At 42.3% G+C, this 13381-nt stretch overlaps 1 protein-coding gene across 1 annotated transcript in view; it reads right to left on the reverse strand.

Annotated features, from left to right (window-relative positions):
• LOC133605614 (phospholipid-transporting ATPase ABCA1-like) overlaps positions 1-13381 on the reverse strand; it is a 212824-nt gene that overhangs the window by 135071 nt on the left and 64372 nt on the right. The window contains exons 9-10 of the mRNA XM_061958842.2: positions 3552-3626; positions 3269-3464 (exon numbers count right to left, since the gene is read on the reverse strand). Coding sequence (XP_061814826.2) covers positions 3269-3464; positions 3552-3626 — 271 coding nt within the window. The remainder of the gene's footprint in view (positions 1-3268; positions 3465-3551; positions 3627-13381) is intronic.

The following is a 13381-nucleotide window of genomic DNA, read 5'->3' on the forward strand; positions in this document are numbered from 1 at the left end:
GGCCACGGGGGTGGCGGTAGGGTGACCATTTCCATGACACCAAAAAGGAGGACATTATGCGGCATATCAATAAATTACTATGGTGTACATAGGACTCTGGTATACTCTTATTTATAGTACAATTTTGAGTGGTTTAAAGATGATGTTTGTGTGGCTGAATAGGAAAAAATATTAAAGTCAAGTGTTTGTTAACAGTATTTGTATTTATTCAATACATTGTGGTGTTCAAAAAGTGACCACTGAGATGGATCTTTTCAAGTGCAGAGTGCCACAAAGCATAACATGTGTGGACTTAAATGCAGTTAACATATATAATTAAAAAAAAATGCCACAAAAATTTTTCCACATCAACATCAAGGCTGCTTGCTGCATATCTGGTTGCGTTATGCAGAATATGGGCCAAACAGTTTGCAGGGAGCACATCTTTTTGGCTCAGTTTCAGCTTCTGATACACTGTTATGTTTGCCACAATTGACACTGGCATTGTCTGCTGCATATGCAGACATGTTTTTCACCTCTAAGCCAGACATCTCAAGTTTTGCCAGCAGCTGGTTTGTTATGGCTTCTGACGTTTCGTTGCTGTCACTATAAAAATCCAACAGGACATGTTGGATGCCTTCATCAAAGTGAAAATACCTTACCACAATGGGAAAACACTTGTTTGTTCCTTTATTTGAGGCGTCGGTTGCTACGGAAAAGGGTAGGTTGTTTTCTTTTATGTAGTCGGTATGTTCCTGTACCGAATAGTGAGCGATGGCGTTCTCGCACAATGCCTTGGCTCTTGTTCGGCCACAGGCCATCCCTTTAGCTGTGGGATAGTCACTGAAAATCTCCCGGTCCACTTTCATGCCGCAGTCTAAACTTCTGTAGGACTGGTGATGCTTTACAGCAGTGGTTCTCAACCTTTTTTCAGTGATGTACCCCCTGTGAACATTTTTTTAATTCAAGTGCCCCCTAATCAGAGCAAAGCATTTTTGGTTGGAAAAAAAGAGATAAAGAAGTAAAATACAGCACTATGTCATCAGTTTCTGATTTATTAAATTGTATAACAGTGCAAAATATTGCTCATTTGTAGTGGTCTTTCTTAAACTATTTGGAAAAAAATATGTAAAATAACTAAAAACTTGTTGAAAAATAAACAAGTGATTCAATTATAAATAAAGATTTCTACACATAGAAGTAATCATCAACTTAAAGTGCCCTCTTTGGGGATTGTAATAGAGATCCACCTGGATTCAGGAACTTAATTCTAAACATTTCTTCACAAAAAAAGAAATCTTTAACATCAATATTTATGGAACATGTCTACAAAAAATCTAGCTGTCAACACTGAATATTGCATTGTTGCATTTCTTTTCACAGTTCTTTTTGACAGACATTTTAGTGAGGATCAAACCATCATGGCATGGGGGAAACTCTGGGTTTATGGTAATGAATGGAATAGCCTACTTAATTTGATGTTCAGTTTATGAACTTACATTACATTACATACCCCCAGGGTACCATTTGAGAACCACTGCTTTACAGCATGGTACACCTTGCACAGCTCCGCAGCAGTTATCTTGTCATCCAGGGGCGACGAAACTTCATGAAAAAATGTCCTCATTGAAGAGGTACCTGCCGCATGTTTATTACTTTTATGTTTATCCGTACCCGCATGCCGTTCAATTGCAGCTTTCCCCTGACTACTTATGTCGACATCACATCGACAAAGTGTGCAGAAGCCATGGAATGAGTCTCGGCTGCTTTTCGTTATAAATTCGTGCTCTTTTATCCATTCAGAATTAAACGAGGTCTTGCGTTTTGGCATGATGCTAACTTTCTGTCAATGTTATGCCGCAGCAGCACATGGACCCTTGTTTACTTTTTTAACCAATGATAAGCAGATTTGTATCCGACACAGCTCTTAGCCAATCATTTGATACGTTACTGCGTTGGGGGCATTTTTTACGGTCTTTGATTGGCTATCGCGCTGCAGCCCAGCAAAGATGAAAAAACTCCGCTCTTCAAGCCTAGTGCCTCAAAAAGGAGGACAAATACGTGTCCAGCTTGAAGCTGCGCCGGACGCCGGACAGGGCATTAAAAATCCGGACTGTCCGGCCTGAATCCGGACACCTGGTCACCCTAGGTGGCGGGCAGGTAAGCTGCTTACCTGCTGCGCGTGACGCCGGCCGCGGCGAAGGCGGACTAGGCGGGGTGTCGGTGCGGTGGGCGCGGTGGTGACCCTGGACTTGCGTCGGGCCCTTCTCGCGGATCGCCTCAGCTACGGCTCCCGGTGGGTCCCTCTCGGGGGAAGGGGCCTCGGTCCCGGACCCCGGCGAGGCGTCCCTTCTCCGCTCCGTAAAAGTGTCCATCTCTTTTTTTTTCTTTTTCTTCTGTTGTGGCATATGCTGCAGGTGCCTGCTCGTTTTTCGTATGTGGGTAACAACATTTAACTATGTATATATATTTCCGAATTGGTTTAACTGCCACCCGCCTGAATCTATTTAAAATCTTTTTTTTTTTTATTTCAACCACCCGACCCGACCCGATCCGCGGATAAAATCTAATTTTTTTTAATTTCATCCGCCCGATCCGCGGATAATCCGCGGACTCCGCGGTTGTGCCCGCAAACCGCGCATCTCTAATATATACACATATACACATATATATGATGCTGCCTGTATAAAATGGCTGTCTGTTTTTCAATTAAACCACACCATGAAAGAAAAAACACCATTGAAAAATGCTCTACTGAAATACATTTAAAAAGACTCAAAGACAGAGAAACTGTGTGCCAATTATCGGGACAAATTCACCCCTAACACACCTCAGACGACAGGACAATTCTATAAAGACAACTTTATAAGCCATAGGATAATTTTGTCTTTTGTCGGAATGTGGGAAATCGGGACAAAAACAGTCCGATTGTCTTTGTTTGTACCCGGCTTCATTGAACATGTCCAAAATAAGCCCAATTAGCCATGTTCTCTCCTCGGTGTCATGTGACTTCTTAGTGCTACAAGGTCTCAGGTGTGAATGGAGGAGCAGGTGTGAGAGAGTTGGTTTTATCGCTCGTACACTTTCAAACCGGTCATTTGTTAAATCCTCACAAGTACACTTCCCCTCTGAGTAAACACCCCCACAAGTAATGCACATACAGTACATTTACAGTAAAGTTTGGAGACACTTTCACATTTAACATAAGACAAAAGTGTCTCAGTCATTTTACTGGTACTGTATATTATGAAGACATTGACAAAAATAACAAAGGAAGTATAACACCTACTGGAAGTGTTGTGCTCACTGGAGACGGACTGGTTGCTAAGCACTCGTCTTGTCTCTGGGGCAGCGAGGGTCACGTTGGTGGAATTGGAGTCAAGCTGCCTTCCACACAAAAGCATATTGATGCTGCCAATCATGTCCCCTTGGAAATCCCACCGAGTAGACACTTGCAGAATTCCGGAGTTCTGCAAACGTCTCACCTGGTTTACGGAATAAAAACACGTAATGTTATTATCATAAATAAAAGATGCTGTAAAAAAAATAAAAAAAATGAGTGGAATGCTAACCTCCTCCAGCACTGGGAGTGCATCTGATGTGGTTTTTGCAAGCAGCGCCGATATTTCCGCAGCTTCAAAAGGTAGCTGATGGAGTAAATACAAAATAAAATCATGAACTAAAAACACTTTTTCAAATTAAAAAGTTAATCATATTTTTCTTGACAGTTAGACATGTCTGTATGTAGTCCCTCACTTCACATCATGATGTAAACATGTCATGAAATACCAAGTTTATGAAATAATATTACTTTTAAAACCTCCAGCAATGCAAGTGTAAATAGTTTTTTCTTTTAAACACATGCTCTTAACCCTTTTACTAGCCATTACATTTTACTATCCATTAAGGGTGTATGTGTACAAATATGGCCACTAACAGATTTCCGGCATTTAATCTTGCTTAGATTTGTTTTTGCAGTGTACTACAAGTGTAAAAATAAGTTGGGGTTTTTCGGTGTATCACTATGGGATATCGCCTTGGGCGTGTATCACTATGCTCCAATGACACGTCTGTCAGGAAGACCGAGCTGTGCCTGGGGCACGCCCCTTATTACAACACAGACCTCTCCCTACAACTCATTCTCACTTTCTTCCTGTGAGGGAACGGCATTAAGCTCTTTCAGCTGGTCCAAGCTAACAGTGGACGAGCCGTTAAGGTAACGTCGCAAACGCAGTTATCTACATTACTTACGGACGGCTGATTGTTCTGTTGCTATTGTTTTATTCACTGCTCTCGGGGCAGCGGCCGTGTCGTGACAAGCAGCCTCCTTTTTACCGCTCGGTATTAATTCATCGGGGCGGTTAGCCAAGTGGAACATTACACCCGAAAGGTTTTGAGTGAAGGCTGCCTTGTCAGCCCGGCAAGCATTTGACTGCTAACCGGACACATGCGTGGAGCGCTGTTAACATGTCACAGAGAACAGACACTTGTGTGCTAAGCTAACTCAGGGTAACACCTCGCAGCAACGAACGAGCCAATATTCCTGCGTCATGTCAACGCTCTGGTCCCCACCAAAGGTTAAAGAGGCTGCATCCCGCCTGTGTCCTGCGTCAAGCGGGGCCTCTATTTCGATGTGCACAGCCTGCATGGGCACCAAACATGCTCAGACGTCGCTGGCGGACCCAGTCATGCCTTAACTGTGCATCACTAAAGCTTCTTTCTTCTGGAAAGAAGGCTCAGAGTGGCTGTGTCAGGTGGTCAGGACCCTTGTTTGCCCTCTCCTAAAACCACAGCCGCCGTCCATCCTCCGCAAGTTGCTAAGAGCTGGGAGGACATGACGGACGATGATCTCTCAAACATGCCTCCACTCTTTGAGGTCCCCCAGCACGACAGAGGCAGCGTCCCCTGGGGACAGCCATCTGTATGATGTTTGTAAGTGGGCTGCTTCCAGGCTATGCATCCAGTGGCCTGACACCCATGCTTCAGAATGGATCGCGTTCAAAAAATAGAGGTTTCAGGGCCACAGTTGATTCAGTTTCACCAAGCACTATCGCCTTTGTTAAAGTTGATAAAGTTTGTGTAACCACAGCCAAGCCAAGAGCTGAGGGTGACTTGCAATCAAAACAAAAAACAAATTGTCATGGTCCCGCTGGACCACAAGGATGAGCGCACGCTCCGCTATTGGGACAGTTGCCTTCTGTCGCGAGAGGTGACGTCACACCGGGGCATGCACAGGTATATGGGCTGTACCTGCATCTTGCATGCAGAGTGAAAGTCACGGTAGGTGCGGTGACAGCCTTCCAGCCGTGGAGGGACACAGCTCACATTGCGGCAGGCCTCCCGCTAGGGGCAGTGTTGTCCAGGGTTACCATGACAACAGACGTGTCCCTGTCTGGCTGGGGAGTTACGTTGTTGGGCAGGACTGTGAATGGTGTTTGAGTCTGGAACTAGCTTGGATTCACGTAAACGTATTGGAGCTTTGAGCCATTTTTCTGGCTCTGCAGCACTTTCTGCTGTATCTCAGGGGTCGGCATGTTCTGGTAAAACAGACAACACAACTGTGGTGGCGTATATCAATTGCCAGGGGGGAACTCTTTCGCTTCGCTTACACAGGCTCGTGCAGCAGGTGCGCTTATGGTGCAGCACAAGGCTCCTGGGGGACTCATGTTCCAGGAGTGCTCAACCAGGGGGCGGATCTTCTGTCACGAGGAGACCCTCTGTACAGGGAGTTGTCTCTGCATCCACAGGTGGGGGAGCAAACATGGTGCAGATACGGCTGGGCAGCCATAGATCTCTTCACCTCGCGGACAAACGCAAAATGTCCTCTGTTCTTCTCCCTGTCGGACGCGGGTGCATCAATGAGAATGGACGCTCTAGCACATCCCTGGCCAGATGTGTTGCTGTATGTGTCCCCCCCCCCACACCCCCTCAGCCTACTATCCACCAGTCTGGCCAGAGTCAGGGAGCAGGGCCTGTCACTGATTTTGGTCGCACCCGGATGGCCATTCAAACTTTGGATCGCCGAGATTGTGCAACTTCTGGATGGGGAACCCTGGCCTCTTCCTGCTCACACAGATCAACTGTCTCAAGAGAAGGGGTGATCTACCATCCACTCCTGAATCGGGTAGCACTTTGAGATTGGCCCGTGAGAGGTGGAATTTAACTTCTACAGGTTTGCCTGATCGAGTCATTGACACTATTCAGAGTGCAAGAGCCGCTTCCATGCATTCCTTGTATAACTGCAAGTGGTGTGCTTTTCAAAGAATGGTGTACCTTTTGGTACATCATGTCTTTCAGTGCTCAGTGGTGGACCTGTTGTGTTTCCTGCAGGATTTGATGAAAACAGGGACGGCTTTTTCCATAATCAAGGTATACTTGGCGGCCATCTCCGCTTGCCATGTGGACATTAGAGAGGAGCCAGTTGGGTGGCACCCTTTAGTATGCCATTTTATGAAAGGGGCACGTCGCAAACTCCCGGTTTTTCGGCCATTGGTTCCTCCGTGGGATCGGTCTGTGGTAATGGAGGCCCTTTCACATCTATTCAAGCCAATTGATGCTGTGGAAATGAGATTTGTTTCTTTAAATACGGTATTGCTCTCAGCTTTGACTACACCAAAGCGTGTGAGTGACGGCCAAGCTTTTTCGATTAGCCCAGCTTGTTTACAATTTGCTTCAGGGCTGACGAGGGTCTGCATGTGGCCTAACCCTGCTTTTATGCCCAAGGTGATGGATTCATCTTATAGGTGTAGCACTGTGGGGTTGAGGGCCTTTCATCCTCCCCCATTTGCATCAGTGGAGGAGTGGGGGTTTAACTTGTTGTGCCCTGTTAGGGCATTGAACAGTGGAGGTCAGAATAGTGGATCAGCTGTTTGTGTCATGGGCCACACCTCATAAAGGCAAACCACTTTCTAGACAGAGGCTGTCTCACTGGATTGTAGAGGCCCTTTTGCTGTCATATACTTGTACGGGAGTGCAACTCCCTCCAGGTTTGAAGGCACATTCAACTAGGGGTGTGGCTACATCATGGGCTTTGTTTAGAGGGGTGTCTGTACAAGACATCTGTGCGGCAGCCTACACCTCACACGTTTATGAAGTTTTATTGTATAGATGTGTCTGGGCCGTCTGTGGCACACACGGCGGTGGATACAAAGGCGTTACCACATGTGTGAGCTTCATAGCATAAACTGTGGGGAGCTTAGCTTGTCGGCTACAATCCAGGAGAAGGTCGTATTTCCCATAGTGAAACATTGAACAAAGTTAGAAAAATAACTTTGGGTTACTCAACGCTGTTTGCAGATGATGTGTTCCTGACGGCACCTTCGGTTTGTGACCTTCAACTCTCACTGGATCGGTTCACAGCCGAGTGTTCAGCGGCTGGAATGAGGATCAGTATCTCCAAATCTGAGGCCATGGTTCTCAGCAGGAAACTGATGGTTTGTACAGTCCAGGTAGAGAACGAGACACTGTCCCAGGTGGAGGAGTTTAAGTATCTCGGGGTCTTGTTCACGAGTGAGGGAAAGATGGAGAAGGAAATCAGCCGGAGAATCGGAGCAGCTGGGGCAGTATTGCAGTCTCTCTGCCGCACTGTTGTGATGAAACGAGAGCTGAGCCAGAAGGCGAAGCTCTCGGTCTACCGAGCTATCTACATTCCTACTCACCTATGGTCATGAAGTGTGGGTCACGACCGAAAGAATAAGATTGCGTATACAAGCAACCAAAAGAATAAGATCGCGTAAACAAGCAACCAAAAGAATAAGATCGCGTAAACAAGCTGATAGACGCTGCTCCTTCGCTTGGAAAGGAGCCAGCTAAGGTGGTTCGGGCATCTCGTGCTGATGCCTCACGGGCGTCTCCCTAGGGAGGTCCCCGTTGTACGTCCCACTGGGAGGAGACCCCGCAGCAGGCTAAGGACCAGATGGGGGGATTACATCTCCTCTCGGGCCTTGGAACGCTTCGGGATTCCCCAGGAGTAAGTTGCTAATGTTGCTCTGGAGAGGGAAGTCTGGGGGTCTCTGCTAGAGCTGTTGTCCCCACGACCCGATTCTGGATAAGCGGTTGAAGATGGATGGATGGATACTCAACGTAACCTCGGGTCATTTGATGCCCTCCCTGCAGGCATGTTAAGAAACCGTCTTGAATTAGTTGAAGGTAGGGGTTTGGTTTGTGTGTCTTTGATTGATTGATTGAATAATCCAAAGTTATCAAAATATAAAACGGTAAATCACGTATTACTCACATACACACCTTTTTAATATTTTCAATTGTCACTCAAGTGGAATGTAATAATCTTTATTGTCATTGCACAAGTAAAAATAGGTCACCAACTTAATTGTAGAATATACAACAAATTACTAACAAAACAAAACAAAATACTGACTTTCAATGACAATATGTGGGATAATTGGTCTTATTTTATACATGCCTTACATGTTTCACATTTTAACGTTTGCAATTGTCCAACAAAAAGAAATTAAAGAAAAAACACAAATTTTAAAAACAAATTGTCAGAATTTCAAATTTAAACTTTAAATCAATAAAATAGTCTAACTTTAACTTTGCACTATACTGCTTACAGTGAAATTGAAGAAAATGATTGAGCAAATTATTTTAATCAAACTGTGATTCATCTTTGACCGTCAGGCCTGCCTGTATCAGCTGTTGTTTTGGAGACACTGATGTGTGTTTTGGTAGGCCTAATACCTTGTAAAGAATAATATCTACGAATATAACCTCAAGTTTAATTGGTCTTCAATAGCAAAAAAAATGGTACAAACGTTCTATATCGGATATTAATATTTGTAATATTTGTAATTAGCTACACATCCTTTTGAGAAAGGTTCCCCTCATCAATGGATAGAGCCACTCAAGCATCTCCCTCTTCATCACCTCGTTGGACTGGCCCCCACCCTCGTGACCATGTACTCGTTGACCCATTGAATTCATCTGCTCTTTTGCTATAAAGGAGAGTGGGTAATTCTTTAGGGGGCCTCATTATTGCGGTAGCTTGCTCTTGTGGAGGCGCCTCCTAGTGATGTTAATGTACGCAATCAATAATGTTGTTGAGTGAGTGAGATGTCATGTGGAGTTCCTCAGGGGTCTATACTTGGACTCCTATTATTTCTCATTTACATCAATGACCTGGCTGCTGTATCTTCATCCTTTACACAGATTCTGCTTGCTGATGATACAAATTTGATCATAACTCACAAGAAATTTGAAAACCTCATTAGGGAAGCTTATTCTGGTATAGCCAGGCTATCTGAATGGTTTCTTGTTAAAAGGCTATCACTAAATGTAAAAAAAATCCAACGTTATTGTGTTTCAAGCAAAAACAAAACATACTGTAAACAGAGTGCTAAGATTTCTATTGGAGGAATCGAAATTAGTCAAGTTTCACCTACCAAATTTCTAGGTATCCTAGTCGACGAAAAATTGTCATGGACAGAACACATAGGTTCAGTAACCCACAAAGTGTCAAGATCTCTTGGTATCATCAGAAGAATCAAGAGTTTGGTTCATCAGGCATGCCTCTTAATTCTTTATTACAGTTTAATGTATCCATATCTTATCTATTGCAATATTGTCTGGGCTAGTACATATCCATCAACTTTACACAAATTAATCATTATGCAAAATACATTTGTAAGACTAGCTACCTCCTAACTATTTGGCTCCATCTGCTCCTATGTTTAGGAAACTAAATGTACTATTTATGATATCAACACAGTTCAGTCCTCTTCTTTTATCTATAAATGTACTTAGCTCCCTAATACGTTTCCTACACCTTCCAAAGATTATTTTAAGATCACTTCGCAGGTTCATGATCATAATACCAGACAAACTGATCATCTCCGTCCTATCCTTGGCCGTATCACTCGTAGCCAGTTTTCCATTAAACACAGAGGTTCTTTACTCTGGAATACTCACCTATGTATTGCAAACTCCTCATCTTCACTCAGAAATTTTAAACATAGATTAAGGACAAGCCTGATGAATCAACATTCTCCATTTTTTTCTACCTTATAATGTAGCCCTATACTTCCTCACACACACCTAGACTCAATCCACACAAGGTTGACTACTTGTCTTATTTTTTTATATACTATGTTTAATTTTGTTTGTTAATTTACTGCTTTAGGTGAGAATGTATTTCTCATTACTCATTTCTTGTCTTTATGTATTTCAACAATGTTACCTTTTGTACTGTTTATATTGTGCAATGAAATAAATACAAAATACAAATAGACCAACGCTGTAACATTTACCAGTGACCTGTTTTAATAAACACTTGTGTAATATTCCACAAGATAGGACCTCTAACTGTTCAACAAAAGAATGTGAGTAGAGTCTAACAAATATCAATTAGGAAAATGTGGGGATTTTTTTTTACATTTTCACCAACTTTTAATGTATAAAAGGCTATAAACAATGTTTGTAAATGTGACTACTTGTATGACTCTTTCACATGACGGAGTTCATACAGCAATATTTGTATTGTATTGTACGTTTTTGTTATAGCTGATGTTTTAATCTTCCCATTATGTGATGTTTTGTATTGGAATTAATACAGGAAAAATACAAAACAAATCCAAAAACTAAATTTGAAAGCAGTGTATCTAAATATAGGGTTAATGAAGATGTCCCTTTTAAAATTATCATTTGATGTGATGTGATGGAGTTCATGCAGGAAAAAACAACAATTCGACAGTATTTGTTGTTTTTTGTAAGTGTAAAGGGATGTTCTACAAGGATATCGTTTTATTACATGTGGCTGTTTTAATGACATATTTACATATTTGGTGTGATGTGAGAGAGTCCATAGAGAACAAAAAAAGATTTGACATTTTTTTGTAAGTGTGAAATTATGTACTAAAGAAATATTGTTTTCATAAATGTGGCTGTTTTAAAGACATTGTCACATATTTGATGTAGTGTGAAGGCGTTAATACAGAAAAAAACATGATGACAGTATTTTTTATGTAAGTGTTAAAGTATGTACCATGAAAAAAATCCATAAACGTGGCTGTTTAATGACATCTTTACATAGTTGATGTGATGTGGAGGACTTCATACAGAAAAAGAAAAATCTATATTTGACAGTTTTTGTTATTTTCAAGTAAAAAAGTATGTCATTTAAATAAATTAATCTGGCTGTTTTGATAATGTCTTTACATTATTTGATGTGATGTGAGGGGTTCGTACAGAAAAATGAACCAGGATTGAACAGGTTTTTTCCCCCGAAAAATATTGAATCATAGATACAGTATTTAGTAGGGATCTGTATCCCTATTTAACTTGTATATATACTTTACGTAACTGTACAAGAGTTATTTTTTTATAGCAGGAGCTTCAAAACTCATTTTCATGTTGACTTCCGTGTGTTGTTAAAATACATGCCACGGCCCGGAAATATTCATGTTCTGTTTTTAAATCCTGCTGGGATTTCATGCAAGGCCCCCTGCATTTTATTTTTGTTCTTTTGGAGTTTATCTTTGGAAGGGAAAATATGTGGCACAACACATCCAATAAATAAGTGATAGGGCAGGGAGGTTTGCAGGAGTGATTATTTGAACAATCAAAAAAGAATACAGCAGGACAAGATATGATGCAGCCGTCAGCAAATGGCTGCAGGAGGAACATCAAGACTTTAAGGCTGACAAAGATAACAACAACAACATGAATGAAAGGACAAGGCCAGAAAGTCAAGAGTTTATCGCTGAGCTACTGAATGGCAGGCGTCAATTTGGACGTTGATTCGACCAAACATGTTTTCTCTTTTCTGCTGTGCTATCTACAAAATGACCACTCTGATTTTATGTCCACTAGACTTTGGCTTTTGTATTTAATTTCAGGGTGATGGTTATAGTGTTAACAACTATTGGGAGGAGCAATTTAATTCATTTTGTGTGTCATGCGTGTAAACAAACATAAAGCAGGCTTTGTTTTTGTAGATTATTTTGAGTACTGGAGATTGCTCCCTCCCAAGGAACCCAAAGGGAGTTTTCATACATTTTAATATGTTTATCTTTTATCCTCACATACAGTGGGGAAAATAAGTATTTGATTAGATTTTGTAAGTTTAGGCCCAGTTCAGCATTGTCATTGCAGGTTAGACAACACTTTTTTCCAACAATACTTCTTGTAGCAGTATCTTAAAAACAATAATTTACCAATACGGACTTAAATGTGACTTAAAGCAAGAACATCTGGCAATTTGAGCTTTTGACGGTACACACAGGTCTCTCATGTTGCCATGGCGAACCCAGATCACCTCCGAGCATGTGAATCACCAGATAAACAAAGGAGTCTGCTATGTAAATTAGGTTGGTTAAAGTTAAACCCATTATGGCATCAGATTAGTCACAAAAAAACTATTGCATTAATTATGTGTAAAAGAAGATTAATCGTGCAAATCGTTTTAACCACGCATGTGTGGTGTGCTTTTCTGCCGCCTATCTGCTTTCCATTGCAGTACCTGGTTTTGGGGATTCCGGGGCGGAGTCGCTCTCACACACCTGCAGCCTATTTGCATCTGGCCTACTTGAACTTCCCTGCCAATCCACCCCTTGCAAGTTGATTGTACGATGTTTTACTCTCATCAAGGATGTTTCCCACTCACTTTCCGTGTTCATAACTTCCTGTTGGCTCCCAGACATCTGCCTATCCCAGTGAATCTGTCTCGTTGTTTTCCATTCTTTGAGTGTGCCTTCTGTTTTTTCCACTCCAGATGTGTGCACTTTTTGTTATTAAACATTATTATTTATTACTTGATTATTCTTTTTGGAACTTGTCTCCGTCTGCTTTGGAGGTCATAACCCGGCTCAGCTGCCCCTTAAAAGAATCAACTGGCCAACAAGAACCCCGCGGAGTTAGAACAGATACGCTTGGCGCTGAAGAATATTGGGAAACCGGTTGACAACCACGATCATCTTTTGCGTGACATGGCAGATGCAATCATCAAACTACCCTCTAACGTGTGGACATTTAATCGGCGCTTAGAGCAGTCAGAATATGTTTCCTCATGCTCATCTCGATGAGAAGGCATTTATTTAAATTTAATAGCACTAACATTATCAGCAGTATTAGTACCTGTTGTATTTACGTCAGATGACTGCTGCTGCCTGGAATGAGATCGGCGCGGTTCAAAAAGGCGACATTCATTCTATGCTCTGTGCAAATGTTTCAGCATATTGCTCGTATGACCTCCTCTTTATGAAATAGCAACCTTGAATTACTAAAAGTAGCGCTGTTGCGGTCTTTTTTCGGAAAATGTCGGCAACTTTGGTGCATTTTTTCCACAGAGGAACAAGCCATGTTGCTGACGTCACTACGCATGTTGCGTAATGACATCATCCCCACCCGGAAGAACCGTTAAGAGAACCGCTCGACGAAAATGGCAAAC

The sequence above is a fragment of the Nerophis lumbriciformis genome, linkage group LG05 (genome assembly GCF_033978685.3).
Source record: "Nerophis lumbriciformis linkage group LG05, RoL_Nlum_v2.1, whole genome shotgun sequence".
Taxonomy (NCBI): domain Eukaryota; kingdom Metazoa; phylum Chordata; class Actinopteri; order Syngnathiformes; family Syngnathidae; genus Nerophis; species Nerophis lumbriciformis.